The 20642-nt window shown below is 46.4% G+C and overlaps 1 protein-coding gene across 1 annotated transcript in view; it reads left to right on the top strand.

Moving 5' to 3' along the window:
- STK17A (serine/threonine kinase 17a) overlaps nt 1-20642 on the top strand; it is a 113187-nt gene that overhangs the window by 40095 nt on the left and 52450 nt on the right. The window contains exon 3 of the mRNA XM_068236362.1: nt 7944-8156. Coding sequence (XP_068092463.1) covers nt 7944-8156 — 213 coding nt within the window. The remainder of the gene's footprint in view (nt 1-7943; nt 8157-20642) is intronic.

Below are 20642 nucleotides of genomic sequence, written 5' to 3'. Positions count from 1 at the left end.
CCTGGTTTAAAGGAATACTGTACAGGGGGGGTCTGGGGAAAATGAGTTGAACCTACCCGGGGCTTTTAATGGTCCCCTGCAGACATCCTGTGCCCACGCAGCCGCTCACCGATGCTCCGGCCCTGCCTGCAGTTCACTTCTGGAATTTCAGAATTTAAAGTCTGAAAACCACTGCGCCTGCGTTGCCCTGTCCTCACTCCTGCTGTCACCAGGAGTGTACTGCGCAGGCACAGACCATACTGGGCCTGCTCAGTACGCTCCTGGTGACATCAGCTGGAGCGAGGACACGGCAACGCAGGTGCAGTAGTTTTCAGACTTTAAAGTCTGAAATTCCAGAAGTAAACCGGAGGAGGGGCCTAAAGCATCGGTGAGCGGCTGTGTGGGCACAGGATGTCTGCGGGGGATCATTAGAAGCCCCGGGTAAGTTCAACTGATTTTCCCCCGACATTCCCCCCCTACAGTATTCCTCTAAAGCTCCCTGTTTGGTTAATTTCCAGCCCCAGGTAGGTGTAACGGTTTGTGGTCATCAGTGGGCAGCCATTTTAATACAAATGAGGAGGTGAGCATTTTAGATTTCTCCTCTGGAACACCATCACTTTTTTGTCTTCTTTGGGTTGATGGGCAGTGCCCATGTGGTGCAGAAACTCTCCAGTACTGCCAGGCTGTCCTGTAGGCCCCTTTCTGTCGGGGAGAGCAGCAGGAGATTATCTGCATACAGCAGGAACTTCACCTCGTGGTCATGCAGGAGGAGGCCTGGTGCTGGGGAGGTTTCCAGGGCTACAGCCAGTTGGTTGATGAATATGTTAAAGAGCGTTGGGCTCAGACTACAGCCCTGCCTGACTCATCGACCCTGCTTGAAGAACGCGCTTCTCTTCCTGTCCACTTTCACACTGCATTGGTTCCCAGTATATGAACTCTTGATGACATCATAGGTTCTACCTCCTATTCCGCTAGGAGTTTTAGGAAAAGGCCTGGGTGCCACACCGAGCCAAACGCCGCCTTAAAATCCACAAAGCAAGCGTGTATTTTGCCACGTGAGCTGTGGACATGGGTCTTGATAAGGCTGTGCAGTGTGTAGATGTGGTCGGTTGTGCGGTGGTTTGGCATGAACCTAGCTTGGCAGACAGAATGAACGCTTGCTTAACCATTTTCGGACCGCAGTGATTGAGATCTACGCCCTGTTTTGGTGGGCTCCTGGCTGGCAGAGCGTAGATCTCAATCACTGTCCGCAGCGCGTTTCCGCCACTACCCGCCGATCGCGCCGCTCAAACCCGACGATTCTCGCCGCATCTCATAGGCTCTGCCTGTCTCTATGACGGCAGAGTCATGTGAGCCGGTCAGGAGCCGATTTCATTGGCTCCTGACCCTGTCTTTCAATGTAAGCCGTTCCCATTGGCTTACATTGAAAAACAGGGTCAGGAGCCAATGAAAGCGGCTCCTGACCTGCTCACATGACTCTGCCGTCATAGAGACGGTAGAGTCTATGTCCTAAGGGTCTCGGCGAGCGACGATGACGGCGGTTGCGGCGGGTATGTGCGGGCGATTCGTCGGGATTGGACCAGCGGTCTCTGGTCTTTATGTGCCCAGAGACCGCTGGTCCTTAAGTGGTTAAAGGAATACTATCGATTCACATTTTTTTTCAATTGACACAGGAATTGTTTGGGAAGTGCTGCTAAGTCCTGGTGTATACATTTTAGTAGCAACTTCTTTGTTTACTGTTAGCAAAATACATTCAAAGTTTACTGACGCCAAAACTGACCGCTGACTGAGCTATGAGGAGAAGGGAAATTCCCCTCACACTAGATCAGTTAACTCTGTGTAGCTCTGTGTGTGACAGAGAGAGACAGGACACGGGAGCTGCAGCTGTTGGGAGCTCTGTTTCTGACTGAAATGTCTGAAGAGAGCAGAGGAAATGTAACGAATTCTCACAGCTTTTTCATATTGTTTTTGCTTTCAGAGTTTGATATTTGCTTTCTGTAGTCTGATATGCAACTCTGGCTGTGCATTGAAGCAGACACCCCTTCTGCAATTTATTTGTCCCAATATAGCTAAATCCTACCCTCAATAAATTACAGCTTTTGCCTCTGATATTTAACCTGAAAAGTAGGAAAATGTTTACACAGCTACTTAGACATTATTTGTACATTGTCATTTTAGAACACTTGGGGATCGATAGTATTCCTTTAACTAGTCACTGCTTAGTGACAGCAAGCATCCATAACAAGACAGACTGGAATGAGGCAGCCAATGCGACCGCAGCGGTGGCGTGCCTCACAAGGACAGGACAGAATAGTCAGGAAATAGCAGAGTCAAGGCAAGCAGACGTAATACACACAAATATACAATAGGTATGATTCCCTAGCGTATTACGATTACAGCTATCAATGAAACTACAAACGACTGACTAACATATATATATATATATATATATATATATATATATATATATATATATATATATATATATATATATATATATATATATATATATATATATATATATATATATTATACATTATACATACATACGATGAACCGATATATAACATAAGCAAGGAACACTGGCTAGGAACTGGAGCAATACAAGGAACAGGACTAGGAAGTATTCGCTACTTCTATGCAGAAGTGAGCGCAATCCACGCAAGGTAACAGGAACAGGACTGAACTAACTAAGCACGGGTGATCACGCTAAGCGCAACCTACCGAAATGTGCTGGAAACTGACTGACTGAACACAGGATATAAACAGTTCGCGTACGTATATATCAGCGACACTGATGTATTAACGTAGCACGAATACAAGGAAAATAACAAACGCGGTAGTATGCGTATATATCGGCGATGAACCAATATATGATGCAAGACTAGCAAAGTAACAAATACTGATAACCAGGAACAGGACTAGAAGGACTCACTGACCCCTACGCAGGAGTCAGTCCAAACAGACTAGGAACGGGGGGGGCCCAGACAGAGTAACAGACTGATCTGAAACTATGATAGCCCGTGGAGCCCTGCAGGAAGCAGATCTTTATACTGAGGTCATCCAATGGGAGCAGACATGCAGATTCCCACACAGGTGAATAATTAGTCACAAGCTGAGAGCAGGAAAAGCCAGACAAAGCTATGCAACCTGCATGAAAGGGATTGCAGCCCCACTGCAACGGACAATGGCCTTGATTCATAAAGCATTCCCGCATGCGGAAATGCTGAAAACAGCCGATTTTACTGAAAACTGAACAAAATGTGTATTCATAAAGGCTGTTTCCGCATGCGGAGCTGACATTCCGGAGCAGAGTGATAAATCACCGCCTTGTGCGGCGATTCTAGGCGGAAATGTAACAAAATGTCCATTCATAAAAATTAGAGCAAGCGGTATGCGGACGGAAAATACCGCTTGCTTGGATGTAGCGATAAGCGTGCGGAGTACATGTAAGTCAATGGGACAGACCTCCCAAGCAGCAGCAGAGAGAGCTGCGCACTGAGGAACTCAGCCAGCTCCTGTGTTTCCGCAAGGCTCCCGACAGCCTACCGCCTGCCTACAGCGGGAAATCTCCGCTCTGCTATCGCAACATTTTATGAATGCCCACCCAGAAGTCTGAAATGCCGAGCGCGGAGTTTCCCCGCACTGATTTACTTCACCGAACACATTTTTATGAATCGAGGCCAATGTTTGACTTCACCAGTGCATCTTAAACTGTCATTAACTTCAGAGCGACTGCAGATGGAATCAACACTTAGTGTGATTGCAAGCAAAACAATGCGAGCAAATGCATGTAAAGAAATCAACTGCTTGTCTACAGTACAACTGCAGCCAGCAGTACATGCTGCAGAAGTGATCATAACAGTCACCCCTAGTTCGCCCATTCATTATGTGTAGGCCGAGGCTCCGGCAATGGTTCAATAGGGCTTTCCCACTTTTTTGTTTACTGTCTTATCGTAACTATTTCTAGCTGTCTGTATTGGTTCCTGGTAATAGCTCTCCCCTCCAAGTATGTATGCGTTTCCCTCAGAGGTCAGATAATCCTTCTCTGTGCCTGTTCTGGCATTGAGGTCTCCATAGATGAGCACTCTGCCCTGAGACTGGAAGTGGCTGGCTTCTCTTTGTAGGACCTCATAGATGTCAGGTTTGTAGTAAGGGGACTCTGTTGGGGGGATGTATGCTGCACACAGGTACATATCGGACTGAGCAGTTAGGATGGAGTTGTTTATTTTGATCCAGATGTGGCTGTCTCCGCATTTGATTGCTTTGATGTGCTCTGTAAGCTCCTCCTTGTACCAGATTAGTATGCCTCCTGAGCAGCGGCCCTGTTTAATGTTCCTGTTTTTCTGGGCAGATATGGAGAATTCCCGATACCCCATGGGTACTAAAGATTCATCCTCTGCCCGGTTCCATGTCTCCAAGAGGATTTGGATATCAATGTTTTTAAGTCTTTTAAAATCTGGATCATTGGTTTTGGATCCAAAAGCTGAGGCGTTCAGCCCTTGGATGTTCCAGCAACTGATAAGGGATGTCATTTTGAGTTGGTTTACCTTGTAATGAGCAGAAATTTTCATAGTACTCAGCATTTTCTATTTCGGCAGGCGGTTTCCTACATGTTTGCCATGCTTGTGGGTTCTCTCTCTGGTGTCGGGACATTGTGGTTTGCTGTCTGATATAGGTAATAAAGTTGCCCCAGTATAGGTAGTTTAGTTCCCCAGTATAAGTAGTATAGCTGTCCCGGCGCAGGTAATATAACTGCCCCAGCCCGCTCCCCCCCCCCCCCCCCCCCCACCTGCTCGCGCGGCCATCACTCGTGCACCCTTCTGAGCTGTTGGCCGCTACCTCTGTGTCTGTTCCCACCGCCTCCTCTAATGCGTCAGGCGTCTTCTGTGCTTCTCCCCACCTCCTCTCCCTCTGTAGTGCTACAAGAAAATGGCTGCCGATGCCCACATTTTTGGACATCGGCAGCCATTTTCTTGTAGCACTACAGAAGGGAGAGAGAGCGGGGTGGCGAGTGGCTGCGGGTGCTCAGGGGGTGCTTGGACAATTTTAGGAGGTGCTTCAGCACTCCAAAGCACCCCCTCTGGTGCTGCCTATGATGTGAAATATATCTTGTCTTCTATGTAGAAGACAAAAACTTACTGAAATTTATGCCTATAAATAATTTCTTCTTTGTTTATATACATGTACTTCGTAGTCCTTGACTGCAGCATTTGAAAAAGAAAGCTTCTCCGTAGTGGACCTGGCAACCATATGACTTTAAACATTGCCAGTGTGCTTCTGTCCTTTCAAGCATGTAAGTCTGATTGTGTAAATCAATGTTTGTAGATCTACTTGCGTAGAAGTAGGTCATCATGCAATTCTGTTTAGGCTGCTGAAGGCACAGCTCTTTATGTCAAAGCATGACATCATGCTTCAGAAATGTGCAGGACAAAGGGGTGTTTACATATGCCCATTTCCAATGAGTTTTCACATTCATCTCTTCAGTTTTTCTATTGCCACAAATTTGCTACCTTATTAGTTTAACCACTCAAGTTCATTTAGCAGGGCTTCCAAGGCAATAGCCAAAGTTTGGATGAAGTGTCTAACCTGACTGTCTATCGTCACTGTATTGAAAACCAGTATGATTACCACAACTCAGAGTGAAAGCACATACAACCTGATATTGTAGAACTTCAGGTGTTTCCTGATATGTGACCTTGCTATGCAGGGCTTTCACAGGGATCAGCAATTAGGTTCTGACTGTAGGGAGTACTCCATATTGTACTAGTGACACAGTTGTTTCTACTTGAACAGTACATGCAACTATCACAAGTTAAAGGCATGTTCAAGGATGGTTAGAGCGCTCATCACATGTTGTGTGGAACACATCTGCCAGTCTATGTTGTTTTGGCTTCCTCTGTCAAAATGTGCACTCAATAAGAATTTTCTTTAAATGAACAAGCTTACTCAATTGTTAGAGAAATGCTTAAGAAGTTTTCCAATTTAGGCTTGTTTCCGCATGAGGCCTGTGTCGTCTTTTTGTGCATAGTTTTTTGCAGGGCTGTGGAGTTGGAGCAGTTTTTGGGTTGCTGGAGTAGGTGGCTTCACAAGCCTCTGGAGTCGATTATTTTTGTACTGACTGTACAGCCCCCTTTTTTTTTTTTTTTTTTTTTTTTTTTTTGGGCAATGCTACTTAAGTTCCTCAATGTATGAAAGCGTGCAGTATTCATATAAAAAGCAACATGCTATCAGTTGTTTCCTTTTTTTTTTTTTTGTGCGCAAGGAAAAAAATGCATTAAGATGAATACAGCCCATTGACTTTGGCTCTGATGGAAACAGGTCTTAATCATGGTAATTAATTCCCAATACAGTACATTCTTAGCCCTATATACACTGTTAAGAAGTATGCATGCTTTTCTTTTATCTGGAGTTGGGCTTTAAAATACCTCAGTCACTACTATATGGTACTTAATGATCAATTGTGATTGGTCAATGACTGGCAAATTGTAAGGTGTGTACCAGGTTTTAGCCATGGACCTTGAAAAAGCCTGCAGATCAGGTGTTTCTGACTGAAGTCTGACTGGATTATCTGCATGTTTTGTTTCAGGAATGTGATTCAGACAGTACTGCAGTCAAAGATCAGCAGGGCTGCCAGGCAACGGGTATTGTTTAAAAAATATAGATGCCACCAAATACCTCTCAGTTCAGGTAAACTTTAAAAGTAGTAATGGTGGCAAGTAAAGCAGTTTAACTACTTAAGGACCTTAATAGTTTGAAATCTACGCCCTGTTTTAATGGCTATCTGGCTGCTAGGGCGTAGATTTCAACACACCGATGCCGCGTGTTCTTGCCGCTCCTGATGATCTCGCCGCTGTCTCCTTGCCGCTCCTGATGATCTCGCCGCTGTCTCCTCCGGGCAGCTCTGCCGTCTCTAGAACGCCCTGCCTATCAATGTAAGCAGCTCCCATCGGCTTACATTGATAGGCAGAGTCAGGAGCCAATGAAAGCTGCTCCTGACCGGCTCACAGAAACTCTGCCGTCATAGAGATGGCAGAGTGGGTGGCCCAGGTTCCCGGCATGCGGTGGTGGCGGCGATTCATTGGTATTCGTCGCTATACTGACATTTCTTGTACCACCAATTTCTGGTTCTTAAAGAGTCTGAAGCCTCTTAAAATACCTCTTTTTATTTAACAATCTAAACTATCACTCCAAAACACCGCTATCCTGCGGCAGAACGCTGTTAACCCCCCAATCCCCCGGGCAGTGTTGTGGGGAGTGCTTCCTAGTAGAGGCAGAGCTTTGGGCTGTTGCTCTTCCTCTACTCCCGTCAATTGGCTCTGATCGCCGCCTCTCCCCTCCCCTCTGCCTTCTTTCGCTGAGGGGCGGGGGAGAGGCGGTGAGTAGCAAAAATGGATGCAGAGCTGCAGCTCAAAGCTCTGCCTCCCCGGGCAGCAAAATCCATGACTGGGAAAGTTATGGATTTATTCCCCGTTGTTTGAGGGGTGGGTGGGGGTTAAACACTGCGTTCTGCCGCGGGATAGCGGGATAGTGTAGAAGGGGATTGTTAAATAAAAAGATGAATTTTAAGAGGCTTCAGCGTCTTTAAGTGGGCAGAGGCCGCTGGTACTTAAGTGCTTTATCTCTTGTGGATGCAGCTGATTGCATTCTACAAACTTTTTGGAGCTCTCTTATTCCTGCTCGGGCCTAGATCTCCCATCACCGCTCCATTGTTGCCACACTCAGCTGTCTGGTAGCTGAGCTCCATGTGCTGGTCAGGAGCCAATTTCATTGGCTACTGACCAGAGCCAATCGCTGTGATCGCTAACGAAAAGGCTCTGGTCCTTAACGGGTCACAACTGTAGCGTCCCCAAAGAGTAGTTATTTATTTATTAATTTTTTTTGTAGCCATAAGACTAGGTAACTTAGTGTGTTTTCTTTTATGACTAAAGAGCTTGCGCAATCACACTGTCTTGTTTCTTCAGGGGAAAGTTTGCCGTGGTCCGAAAGTGTATTGAAAAAGACACAGAAAAGGAATATGCTGCAAAGATTATGAGAAAACGTCGGAAAGGGCAGGACTGCCGTATGGAAATCCTTCATGAAATTTCAGTATTGGAACTTGCAAGAGAGAACCCTTGGGTCATCAAACTGCATGAGGTCTATGAAACTGCCACAGAAATGATCCTTGTCTTGGAATTGTAAGTTAACTTTTTGTTTTGTTTTTGTCGTTTGTTAGCACATAGACTTGATTTAGTGGAATTATAATGGAAGTCAAGTGCTTCTGAGTTTGTTTGTTTTTTGTTTTTTGTTTTTCTAGCTACATTGGGGTAAGGGTTAAAATACAGATTCCAATTGCCGTCTTTGTTCCTGTGGAGTTGAATTGGGTTTACATGCTGTAACAAGTTGTTGTTGCACATGTGGAAATATACATGACCTGCAGGTAGTTTAATCTCTTGTCTGATTTTGCTATTTGTATTCCCTCTGAGACAGTTTGGGGAGATCTTCCCAGCTTGGACACACAAGGAAAAACGTCAAATTGGAGGTTCACAATTGTCCCAATCCATTTACAAGTGTAAAAAATGTGCTCCAGTCTGAAATTCCTCCTCCAAACTCTTAACACACACACCCCTCCCCCCCTTAACTTTTACTTGAGTTAGGCTGCACATGGCAGGTTAACTGAACCCTTGTGAGAATTCATTTGTATTTACATACTGCACCCCAACTGACAGTGCGCTAGCCTCTGTATCGGTGCATAGGCCAGGCAATTGCCTCATCAGGAGGAGGTGTGGCTGGGCTTCTGAACTGGGTAGTGCAGATTCACACTGTGACAAGGCAGCACGTTGTTTGTGGCAGCAGTGTATTACATATCTAGATTGGGCATAGTCTGGTAAAATCCACACCTGTCCAGTAGAATGATGACACTTGTGCATGGCTTTTTTTCCTCCTTGCATGAGTGCTTCTTTCTACTAGGCATGTGCAGACCTTATTAGGCTCGCTGAGTCAAATAGGCATAGAGGGCCACTGTAATGGTGGCCACTAATGAGCCAATCTTTTTCATCCAATTTTAACAAATGTATGTAGTATAAGGGTAAATTAAAGGGAACCTGAGGTGTGTTTAAAGAATGTTATCTGCATACAGAGGCTGGATCTACCTATACAGCCCAGCCTCTGTTGCTATCCCAAACCCCCACTAAGGTCCCCCTGCACTCTGCAATCCCTCATAAATCACAGCCATGCTGTGAGGCTGTGTTTACATCTGTAGTGTCAGTCTCAGCTGCTTCTCCGCCTCCTGCATAGCTCTGGTCCCTGCCCCCGTCCCTTCCCTCCAATCAGCAGGGAGGGAAGGGATGCAGGCGGGGACTGGAGTTGTACAGGAGGCGGAGAGAGCAGCAGACTGACACTATAGAGATAAACACAGCCAGCTCTGACAAGCTGTTTGCAGCGTGGCTGTGATTTATGAGGGATTGCAGAGTGCAGGGGGACCTTAGGGGGGTTTGGGATAGCAACACAGGCTGGGCTGTATAGGCAGATCCAGCCTCTGTATGCAGATGATAATCTTCAAACCCACCTCTGGTTCTCTTTAAGTGGAAGTTAAGGAAACCTCAGGGCCATCCAGGAGCTTACCAATGCGGAGGTGGATATTTGTGTATATGATGTTGCCGCTATGGATACAAAATGGATAGGAAAATATTGGTCCCCCAATCTCTCCCACAAAAAATAGTCTTGGCCAATTCTGGAAAATATGTTTGCTGTATCTGCAATTCTTTATTATTACCTTTTTACATCTAGGAGATAGAAAATAGTTTTCAGATGTCATTTGTTTTCTCTGTATGGTTTTGTAGATTGTTAAACAGTAGTTTGTCCTTTATGTGGATTTGTCCTTTAATCTCTGCATTGGCATTGTATTTTGTGGCTCGCACAATAGTGGTTTTAACATTAAAGGTGGCCAAACGTTAGGTGACTTGGTGGCCGATCGACCATCTGATTCAATTATTATAATCAGATGAAAATCTGTGCCGCCAAGTGCATGCACGATCGACAATGTGACCAATTTCAGGCCTAATGTGTAATGTGCCACCCAGTGCACTATAAATCACCTGTCCGTTGCCACCCCTTGTCCTCTGCTGGCTCCAGGCGCACTCCTTGCTCCATACACGTACCCCACGTGGTTGCCAGAGAAACTGGGGTGCGTGAGTTATGGCAGCTACGTGGGGTGCGTGTATGGAGCAAGGAGTGCGCCCGAAGCCAGTGGCGGACAGATAATGTATATAGCAGCAAGTAATTGATCAGGAATCGACCTGTGGTGTATGGGCAGCCAATAGATCTCTCTAATCAGATTCTGTTAGAGATTTGTCTCTTGGTCGAACCTGCCCATCATCGCTGGATGTATGGCTACCTTTAGGGCCTATTCACACTTGAGTGGGAATCGCGCGATTCCCCCTCCAGGCAAACCGCTAGCGGTTTTTTTAAAAACCGCTGCAGCATGCAACACATGGCAGTGTTCTCACTGCCACGTTTGCGGTTAGCGATAACAGCAAACTTGTTACATGCAGCGGTTTGCCGCGATTCACGATTAGCATTTAGCGATCGCGATTAGCATGCATAGCACCGCTAATCGCGATCGCGCCATACCTGCCGCGTGTCCAGTGATTTTTCCGCGTTAATCGCGGGAAAATCACTCCCGCAAAACGCCGGAGGTAATCGCCAGCGTTTTGCGATTTTAAATGTGAACGGGGCCTTGGAGGTCCAGTTTTACTTTGATTCTAGTGGAGTGTGATGCAGGTGATGCATGGATTGCTGCCTTTTCACGTCTCTCCTGGAGAGTGGATGTGATCACCTTTTTTTTTTTTTTTTTCCCTTTGTTGCAGAGTTCTCGACTCTCTGTTTCCATTATGTTACAACAGGTGGCCTATGTTTCTATTGCAATGCCTTAAAATTTCCTTTGAAACTTGGGAGACTGTAAATGCTGATTATTTAATTAAATTTGAAGGGAAAATAGGACCTGTTGTATGTTATCAAATAATGCTAAATTAGATTTTTTTTTTTTTTCTGGAATCCTATGTTTACTCTTCAGACCCATTTTATTTTTTTTAGCCCTTGAAGTAAAACCATGTCACTGGCATTCACTCTTATTTTATTCAGCTCCCATACAGCGTAACTATGACCTGATGAACTTCATGCCTCGTTCCTGCTTTCAAAGCCAGACGCATTTTATACCATTGTAATGCTGAGACTTAAGGGGCCCATACACTCAGCCGATTTTCTGGCCGACCGATCGATCCAAATCGATTGATCGATTGCAAATCGGTTGGCCAATCGACCGATCGATGGCCGATTTCGATCGATTTCGATGGTTTTCCATCGAACTGGCAGGGTGGAAAATCTAGGTCGATCTGATGAGATTGTTTATCATTTTGCATTGGCCTTAATGGAAATCTGATGGCAAAAAAATGCCATCAGATCGAATTTCAATAGATTTAAAACTGAAATCTATTGGAATTCTATCCTGGTAAAAAATGTTCTAAAAACGCATCATATAGATCATCAGATGCATTTCTTATCTATCTGCTGCCAATCTGACGAGTGTATGGGCACCTTTTGTTGCATAGAGAATTCTAAGGAGAGTGAAACCTCCTTTCATTACTTGACTTTTCACGATGCCACCTTCACTGGTTTGCATCACTCCTTTTCTCTTTGCCCTTAGAATTCGCTCCATAGCAAATGCTTATCCTTTCAGTTCACATCTAGATTTATGTTGCTTTGTTTTATAAGACCTCTAGATACATATGTCATATGTTGTAATCTACAAAACCTGGTTCGCCACATCAAAAAAAGGTGACAAAGTGCCAATTCATCAACAGCAGTCAGTGTTATTCTGATGTAAGTGTGCAATGTATACAGTGTACACTTCTACCAATTATTATATATGGGTTTGACTTTATGCCGGTATATCATTGCTCCTTAGTAAAGGCCTGTGATTTAAATAAAACAGGCCTCTTTCCCTGTAAACTATTCAGGGCAAAATCAGGTTACATCAACATGCCCAACCTTGTGTTGAAGGATATTACTTTTATGCTTGACCATACAGCAGGACCTTTTTGATTTTATCTGTCAAGGGACTTGTTGTTTGAACTTTAACACACATTCATAGAATTCATATGGCACACATTTTTTCGTGCTGAATTAACCTGGTTCCTCTCTGTGATAATTGGCATATAAATGCAGTCCTCATCAGAGTTTTGACTTGATGACTGATGTGTCTTCTGTGTAATTATACCTTGTCTGTAATTTACCATGTGTGTGCTACTTACTCTGTACAGCTGTTTGCTTTCATGCTGTATACATCTTCTATGATCTTATATGGGGCTTAGCCAACACAGTCAAAGTATTATTGGAATATGGACAAGGAATTAGTTCTATTGAAAAGAAGCTCCATCCTGTACAACAGAAACATTAGGTCATCAGTGGCCTTTATTGTTGTCTAGGTTCCAGTTCCTCCCTCTTCCTGTCACACTCAGTCCAAAGCTGTGTGAGAAAAGTTTGAGTTGATGATCCACTTTACAGGGAATGCATGCTATGTGCTTTTGATTAATCTGGCAGCTAAGTAGAATCTGAATGTGATCTGCTGTGGGTAGGGAACATGCTTTAGACTTTAGAGCTGTTTTTAAATTAAATGGCTCCTAAAACTATCCTCATTTCTTGACTTCAATCTTTGCCCACTACTCCAATCTAAGTTGTTTCATAGGACACAGTTTCTGTAATGTTTACTTGTTTACAATATTACATTAAGTTAAAGGTTTTCCAGTTGAACAATGCTGGATGCTAATGGATGGGCAGGTGGGGGTTTGTAAATTAATGTGTAGTGCTAATTGGTAGGGGAGGGAGATCTCTCCCTGGGCACTGCTGACCGAGGTGTGGGTACATAATGGGTGCTGCTGGTGAAATGGGCGGGGTTTCACACTGGATGATGCTGGTGGGGAATGGGGTTAACACTGGCTGCTTCTAATGGAGGAGGGGTAATCTCCCCAAGTTATACCTAATTAGGCCTATTTTTTGTAAATTCCGCAGGTCCGAATTGTATTATTCAGACTATAAGATGCAGTGACTTTTCACCCCCACATTTGGGGGAGGAAAAAGAAATTGTCTTCTTGCCTGAAAAATACGGCAAGTCTGTTTCTGTGTAGATATTTCCGAGTCCCATAATTTTATGCAATATAAATAACCACTGCGCTAATATCACGGGTGTAACTCTCGGTGGTGCGCTATCCTAATCACTGCATACAAATATATATCATGAATTTAGGACCCTAAGTCCACAAGTCCTTTTTTGGTACTTGACTCGTAGCTGTGACTGGTACAGTAGTTTGCCTTAACAGTGCGTACCACCACCACACCCTAAAGATGGATCACTCACCGCAATACAGTGACCCACTATCAGACTGGGTCAAACAGCGCCTGCAGGTATATCAAGGCCTCCCTCTGCCTGTACCGATCATCAGCGATCCACTTCACAAATTCAATTGCAGCTCCATACCAGTATGCACCTCAAAACAAACCAATAGGCTGCATAGCGTAAAACCATTAACACATTTATTAAAAGATTAATCCGAACCACTCACATGCTATGTCCGTTGTAATAAGGCATTGAGTTTTACTGGCTTAACCCCGATCGTGGGCCGTCCGGCAGGCTCCCAGCGGCGCTGTCTCTCTGGGCTCCGACTTCGGGAAACCACGCCGACCTCACTATCGAATTGAGCACGCAGCCCACTGGACACCGCGCAAAAGAGCCTGCTGGTACATAACATACAAACTCCATAGACAACATTACAAACAGTAACAATGACGTTTTAAAATACATTCAATTGCAGTATATAAAAACTCTGCCTAATTAGCCTTTGCCTAGTAGGGAATTTACACACATTTAGAACAATAGCAGCAAAGATAAATAGTGATAAACACATCTATGTACTAGTATAACATTATTTTTATAATTTCCAGATCTAATACACAGGGGTGGAAGGAAACCTCTCCCTCTCTCCATAGCAACCAATTCACCCTTAAAGTGCCCCCTAGGGGGCTAAACGTGCAGATTGAACGTTGTAATTGTACCTAACCCTTGACCAACCAAGATGGTCCCCTAAATAAATAATACAAATGTATAATAACAGAAATACACACGTGTGAAAAATTTATGAGTGACAAATTATCCCATAACTCCAATTTCACGGAGATCAGAGGAAATGACTTCCCCCTCCCCTCAAAGTGCAACGGAATTGGAGGGGCTGTAATTTCACAAGAGAGGTATCTAAAAGGGAAACTTGGTGGATTCACCACCTAAATACATTGAAGCCGAAAGGTCTCAATATAGACATAGATCTGGTGTGCTATCTAAGTAATGACTAGGGCTGATATGTTCACCTTTAATTTGTACCTAGGATAGGTAGAAATTTTATCTTGTATTGGGGTATAGATATTAGTACCATTTGCCTCCATGGGGGGAGTTGTGTTATGAGGGGAGGGGGGAAGTCCTCTCCTCTGATCTCCGTGAAATTGTAGGTATGGGATAATTTATCACTTATATAAATTTTTCACACGTGTGTGTTTCTATTTATTTTTTTTATTTATTTAGGTGACCATCTGGTTGGTCAAAGGGGGCACTTTAAGGGTGAATTGGTTGCTATGGAGATCGGGAGAAGTTTCCTTCCACCCCTGTGTATTAGATCTGGAAATTATAAAAATGTTATACTAGTACATAGATGTGGTGTTTATCACTATTATTTATCTTTGCTGCTATTGTTCTAAATGTATATAAATTCCCTACTAGGCAAAGGCTAATTAGGCAGAGTTTTTGTATTCTGCAATTGAATGTATTTTAAGTCATTGTTACTGTTTGTAATGTTGTCCATGGAGTTTGTTTGTTATGTACCAGCAGGCTCTTTTGCGCGGTCTCCGGTGGGCTGCGTGCTCAATTCGATAGGCGTAATTGCCTTTGGTTCCCTTGGCGACACGTGCAGCTCCTATTGGTGATGCGTACTATGGCAACGCGTAATGGGAGCATGGTAACATGCGTAGCTCCTACTGGTGATGCGTACTATGATGATACGGGTGGGAGGGGTTACATGGGTTACGTTCCATACGCAACCACGTAGGCGTATGCCCCTGATAAGTCACCAGAAGTTGCGAAACAGATTGGACTGGGACGCATGTAGGCGGAAGTGAGGTCGGCGTGGTTTCCCGGAGTCGGAGCCCAGCGAGACAGCGCCGCTGGGAGCCTGCCGGACGGCCCACGATTGAGGTTGAGCCAGTAAAACTCAATGCCTTATTACAACGGACATAGCATGTGAGTGGTTCGGATTAATCTTTTAATAAATTTGTTAATGGTTTTACACTATAGAGCCTATTGGTTTGTTTTGAGGTGCATACTGGTATTGAGCTGCAATTGAATTTGTGAAGTGGATCGGTACAGGCAGAGGGAGGCCTTGATATCCCTGCAGGCGCTGTTTGACTCAGTCTGATAGTGGGTCACACTATTGCGGTGCATGATCCATCTTTGGGGTGTGGTGGTGGTACACACTGTAAAGGCAAACTACTGTACCAGTCACAGCTACGAGTCAAGTACCAAAAAGGACTTGTGGACTTGGGGTTATACATTTTATACCAGGGCTGTGGAGTCGGAGAAATTTTGGGTGCCTGGAGTCTGAGTCGGAGTCGGGAAAAAATGCACCGGCTCCGACTCCTAATGAATTTAAACTGTAATTAAAATAGAAAATATGATAAAATGTTCTATTTCTCAGATAATAGTCATTAAAAATAATGTGTATATATACAGTAATAGCTGTGTTCAGTCTACAAAAATGAAATAAACCAATCAAAATTAGTTACTTGTGCTGCTTCAATAAAGCAGTCCCCGTATTTTCTAAGTCAGATATACATATCTGATTGTGACTGTACAGTATATATGATGTGTACACAGGACTCTCTTATATATACGAAATAACATCTATGCTGTAGGTATAAAGTCTGGGGTGTAGTCGTGTCACTAATAGAGATGGTCAATAAGATGGAAATAATTCTGCATTGATGCTGGTTTATGCAAATGTATGCACTCTCTTTGCTCATGAAATCAAATAATTTGATATGTTAAAATTTGATTTGGTGACTACAAATTAAAGGGTACCTGAGACGGATGAAAAGAAAAGTGTTATACATACATTGGGCTTCTTCCAACCCCCTTCAGGCTAATCAGTCCCTCGCTGTCCTCCTCCACCACCTGGATCTTCTGCTATGAGTCCAGGTAATTCAGCCAGTCAGAGCAGTCTGGCTATGTGCCGCTTCCACAGCCGGGAGCATTTTGCACCTGCGCAATAGTGCTGCGCAGGTTTAGTACGCTCCCAGCGGCGGAGTGTGTGCATGCGCACTACACCAGACTGGCTCAAGTACCTGGACTCATAGCAGAAGATCCAGGTGGTGGAGGAGGACAGCGAGGGACTGATTAGCCTGATGGGGGCTGGAGGAAGCCCCAGGTATGTATAAAACTTTAATTTCATCTCTCAGGTTTACTTTGTTACACAGTAGTACTATACTCTACATATGCACTCCCCACAGAGCTGCAGGGAATCCACTGAGAATGTTGTGCACATTGAACACAGATGTGTTGTCTATCACCCATAAACCTTGTTCAGATTGTGCATGAAGAATGTGTAATAGAGGAAGAATCTCCTCATTCCCCTGCAGAGTACCTGCACATCATTCTTACATGTACCCAGTTACATTGCCTAGGGCCTGATAGATGTTTTTCCTCCGGTCTGTACCTTTTTACAAGTACTCTTACCAAGGACTAGTTAGTCTAAAGGGAATAAATATAGTAGCCTACATATCCTTCTCACTTCAGTTGTCTTGTAAAATTCCTAAGCATTGGCAGTTAAGAGACGAATTTCACGTTACATACTGTTAATTAACAAAATTGTAATATGCAAATTAGAGGAGTCGGTGGAATCCTAAACTGAGGAGTCGGTGGATTTTTGGTCCGACTCCACAGCCCTGTTTTATACCATAATTTTATGCACTGCTCACCAGGGCTGAAAGGGTAAAATGTGATTTCTCAGGGCTGTGAACTTAGAAAAAGCCCTTAGGCTAGGCTCACAGTGATAAGTTGCATAACACACGTGTTATGAGTGTGAACTGCAATGGAGACTAGACATAGACTTGAATACAAAGCCTGCGTGCAGCAAGTTAAAATAACGATCAGTTACAACGTAGTACTGTGAACAAGCCCATAGAATTGGATAGGCAGTGCGTTGACATGCAGAATTCTGCAATGCAACTGAGTACTGTGACCTAGTCCTTAAAGAGAATCTGTAACGACAAAACGTCCCCTGGGGGGTACTCACCTCGGATGGGGGAAGCCTCAGGATCCTAATGAGGCTTCCCACGCCGTCTGCCGTCCCTCGGGGGTCTCGCTGTAGCCCTCCGTACAGCGGTGACGTAATATTTACCTTCCAGGCTCCTGCGCAGGCGCTCTGGCGGCTGTCGGCTCCGAAGGAGGCGGAAATACCCGATCGCCGTCGGGTCCGCTCTACTGCGCAGGCGCAAGTCTCCGGCGCCTGCGCAGAATAGCGGACCCGACTGAGATCGGGTATTTCCGCCTCCTTCGGAGCGAAAGCAGCCACGGCGCCCCCGCTGGAGCCTGCAAAGGTAAATATTGAATTGAACAGTCGGGCCTGTCGCCGGCTGTTCGGAGGGCTGCAGCGAGACCTCCGTGGGACAGAGGACGGCGTGGGAAGCCTCATTAGGATCCTGAGGCTTCCCCCGCCCGAGGTGAGTACCCCCAGGGGACGTTTTTGATGTTACAGAGTCTCTTTAAGGCTACTTGCGCACCAAGACGTTGCGTTAGGTGCTACGTTAAGGTAGCATAACGTGCATCTAACGCAAGGCCTGGTGCTCTTCGATGTGGACGTCAGAGTGAGCCGCGTTGTGCAGCTCACTCTGGCGTCCGTGATGTGTACTCTTGGACGCATGCGGCATAACGTGGTCCCGCCGTCCTATCGCCGCACAGAGCTGCCGCACCAGGAAGTACACTGCACGTCACAACGTGCAGTGAATATTAATTAGCCATGTGCCTAGCCGCTCTCCGCTCCTCCCCAACATGACTGAGCATGTGCAAACAGTAACGCGGCTTAAGCCGATGTAACGCCGTAGCATGCTGCACTTTCGGCAGAACGTGCAGCGTTACATGTAACGCAACGTGGGCTGTGTGAACAGCCCACTTGTGTTACATTGCTGTGCGTTGGGGGAGCGTCATAGGCTGCACTAACGTGCGCCTGTAACGTCTTAGTGTGTAAGGAGCCTAAAGGAACACTTCAGTCTGAAAAAAATCAGTTTTACTCACCTGGGGCTTCTACCAGCGCCCTGCAGCCATCCTGTGCAGTCACAGTCACAGTCTCTCGTTCCTGTCTGCAATAGCACCCTCTATGCTGCTATTGTGGACAGGAACGTGAAGAAGCAGATGGGTGGCCAGGTCTGTCGGGCCTGTCGCCGAAAACGAAAGTAACTGGAGGCAGGGGACAGGAGGATCCGATCTAGACTGCAAGGACACAGTTTTTCTCTCAGCCCCCTGCAGCCATCCTGATTTTTATTGAATGCAATACAGGTTATTGTATTGAATTCAATAAAAAAAGTGTTTGTAGCAAGATGTTGATGACGCTGTGTGACCCTGGTGTCAACGCTGATTGGTGGGGGACATGTCATCACCGAGGGAGAAGCAAAATCCGCCAAGGGACATGGAAGAAGGCACTGGGTAAGCAATTAGAGGTATGCGGCGAGGGATCAGCATGCCAATGGTGAGTAGAAGACCCAGATGTGTAGCCAGGTATATAGGTGGCCAGATGTGTAGCCAGGTTTTAGGTATCCAGATGTATAGGGAGCCAGATGTAAGGGTAGCCAGGTGTATAGCCAGATGTAATGGCCCATACTCACGGGCTACAATTGTCGCCGCAACATGCGGCGCGCGCGCGTGTTGCGGCGACAGGTCGCCCGTGAGTATGCGGCGTTGCATGGGCGCGCACCCCAAACTGTCGCCCGTCGCTGATGTCGCCAGGCGATTGGCGCGGTCAATCGCCTGGCGACAGTCGCCGCCGCATCTCCGCCGCAACTGTCGCTAGTCCGCGTGAGTACGCGGACTAGCGACAGCAACATAATGGCAAATAGACGGCGCTTCCGGCGGGGGGAGGGACAACAGCGACAGCTTCCGTCGGATTAGTTGCCAGGTCCCTCCGCCGTGTGTATGCAGAGGGACCTGGCGACGAGCTGTCGCCGGCCTGTCGCGCACACGCTCACGTGTGCTGGCGACAGGCCACTTTTGCAGCCCGTGAGTATGGGCCATTAGGGTAGCCAGGTGTATAGCCAGATGTATAGGGAGCCAGATGTAAGGGTAGTCAGGTGTGTGGCCAGGTGTGTAGCCAGTTATAGGTGGCCAGATGTGTCCCCCCCCCCCCCCCCTGATGCCCTGCTCCCCGTCTGAAGCCCCTCTATGGGGGGCTCCCCCCTTTATGCGGTGGGCGGGGTGAATTCCCTTCTATGTGGGTGGCCTCTCTCCTTCCCTCGTACCATCTCCTCTCCCACCCGATCCCCTCTTTTTCAAACACCCCCCCTCCCCCCCCTTTGAGGTCTACTCACCGAAGGGCTCTCTCCAGCGGCGGCAGCAGCACTTCCTCCTCCATCGCCGAAGTCTCGTTCTCTGTGTAGTTACAGTACGAGGCTTGGTGACGTCACCAAGCCTCGTACTGTAACACAGACCGGGACTTCGGCGATGGAGGAGGAAGTGCTGCTGCCACCGCTGGAGGGAGCCCTCGGGTGAGTAGACCTCAAAGCTTCAGATCGGGGGGTTTGAAGAAAAGGGGATCGGGAGGGAGAGGAGATGGTATGAGGGAGGAAGAGAGACCACCCACAGCCCGCCCGCATAGAAGGGGAAACCCCCCATAGAGGGGGGAGTCCCCGCCCGGCCACCAGCCCGTACAGAAGGGACCGCATAGAAGAGGAGCACCCGCCCGGCCACCAGCCCGTACATAAGGGGGACAACTCCCATACAGAAGGGGGCCCACCGCATAGAAGGGGGAGCCCCCGCCAGCCCTGCAGAACTCTGCCCCACTGATCCGCTGCCCAGGGATTCCCCAGGGTGGCTGGATGCTAGTTCTGCACGCTGGGGGTAGCACAGATCGCTACCTGCAGTGTGCAGTCAGGCATCCAGCCATCCTGGGGAATCCTTCTGATGAGGGAAAACTGAAGCCGGCGGGGCAGACAAACAGGAAATCTCACTTGCAGTATTGACGAGCTCAGCTCGTCAATACCGCTTTCAGCATGTTTCTGCTGGACGAGCCAGGCTAGTCAATACCGCCAGGAAGGCTACGGTGCGTACACACACAACGGCTGTCCGTAGGGACTTGGGACTCAATCCCTTGGGTGGGTCTTCAGCAATCTGAGTGCTGTGCAGGTGCATCGTTCTGCTATAGCCGTGCATCTTTTCCGAGGCAGGAGGGAGGATGGCACCGTACATGATGGAGCAGCTTCTGGCAGAAGGGGTACAGAAGGAAGCAGGAGTTGAGGTCACAACAACTGGATTGTCTGTATATTCTTTTCCAGCATGAGAGGACAACACACAGCTGAAATGGATAATTTTAATAGAATCT

This window comes from Hyperolius riggenbachi, chromosome 5 (genome assembly GCF_040937935.1).
Source record: "Hyperolius riggenbachi isolate aHypRig1 chromosome 5, aHypRig1.pri, whole genome shotgun sequence".
NCBI lineage: Eukaryota > Metazoa > Chordata > Amphibia > Anura > Hyperoliidae > Hyperolius > Hyperolius riggenbachi.
The sequence above is the reverse complement of the archived record's forward strand: the minus strand, read 5'-3'. Positions and strand labels throughout refer to the sequence as shown.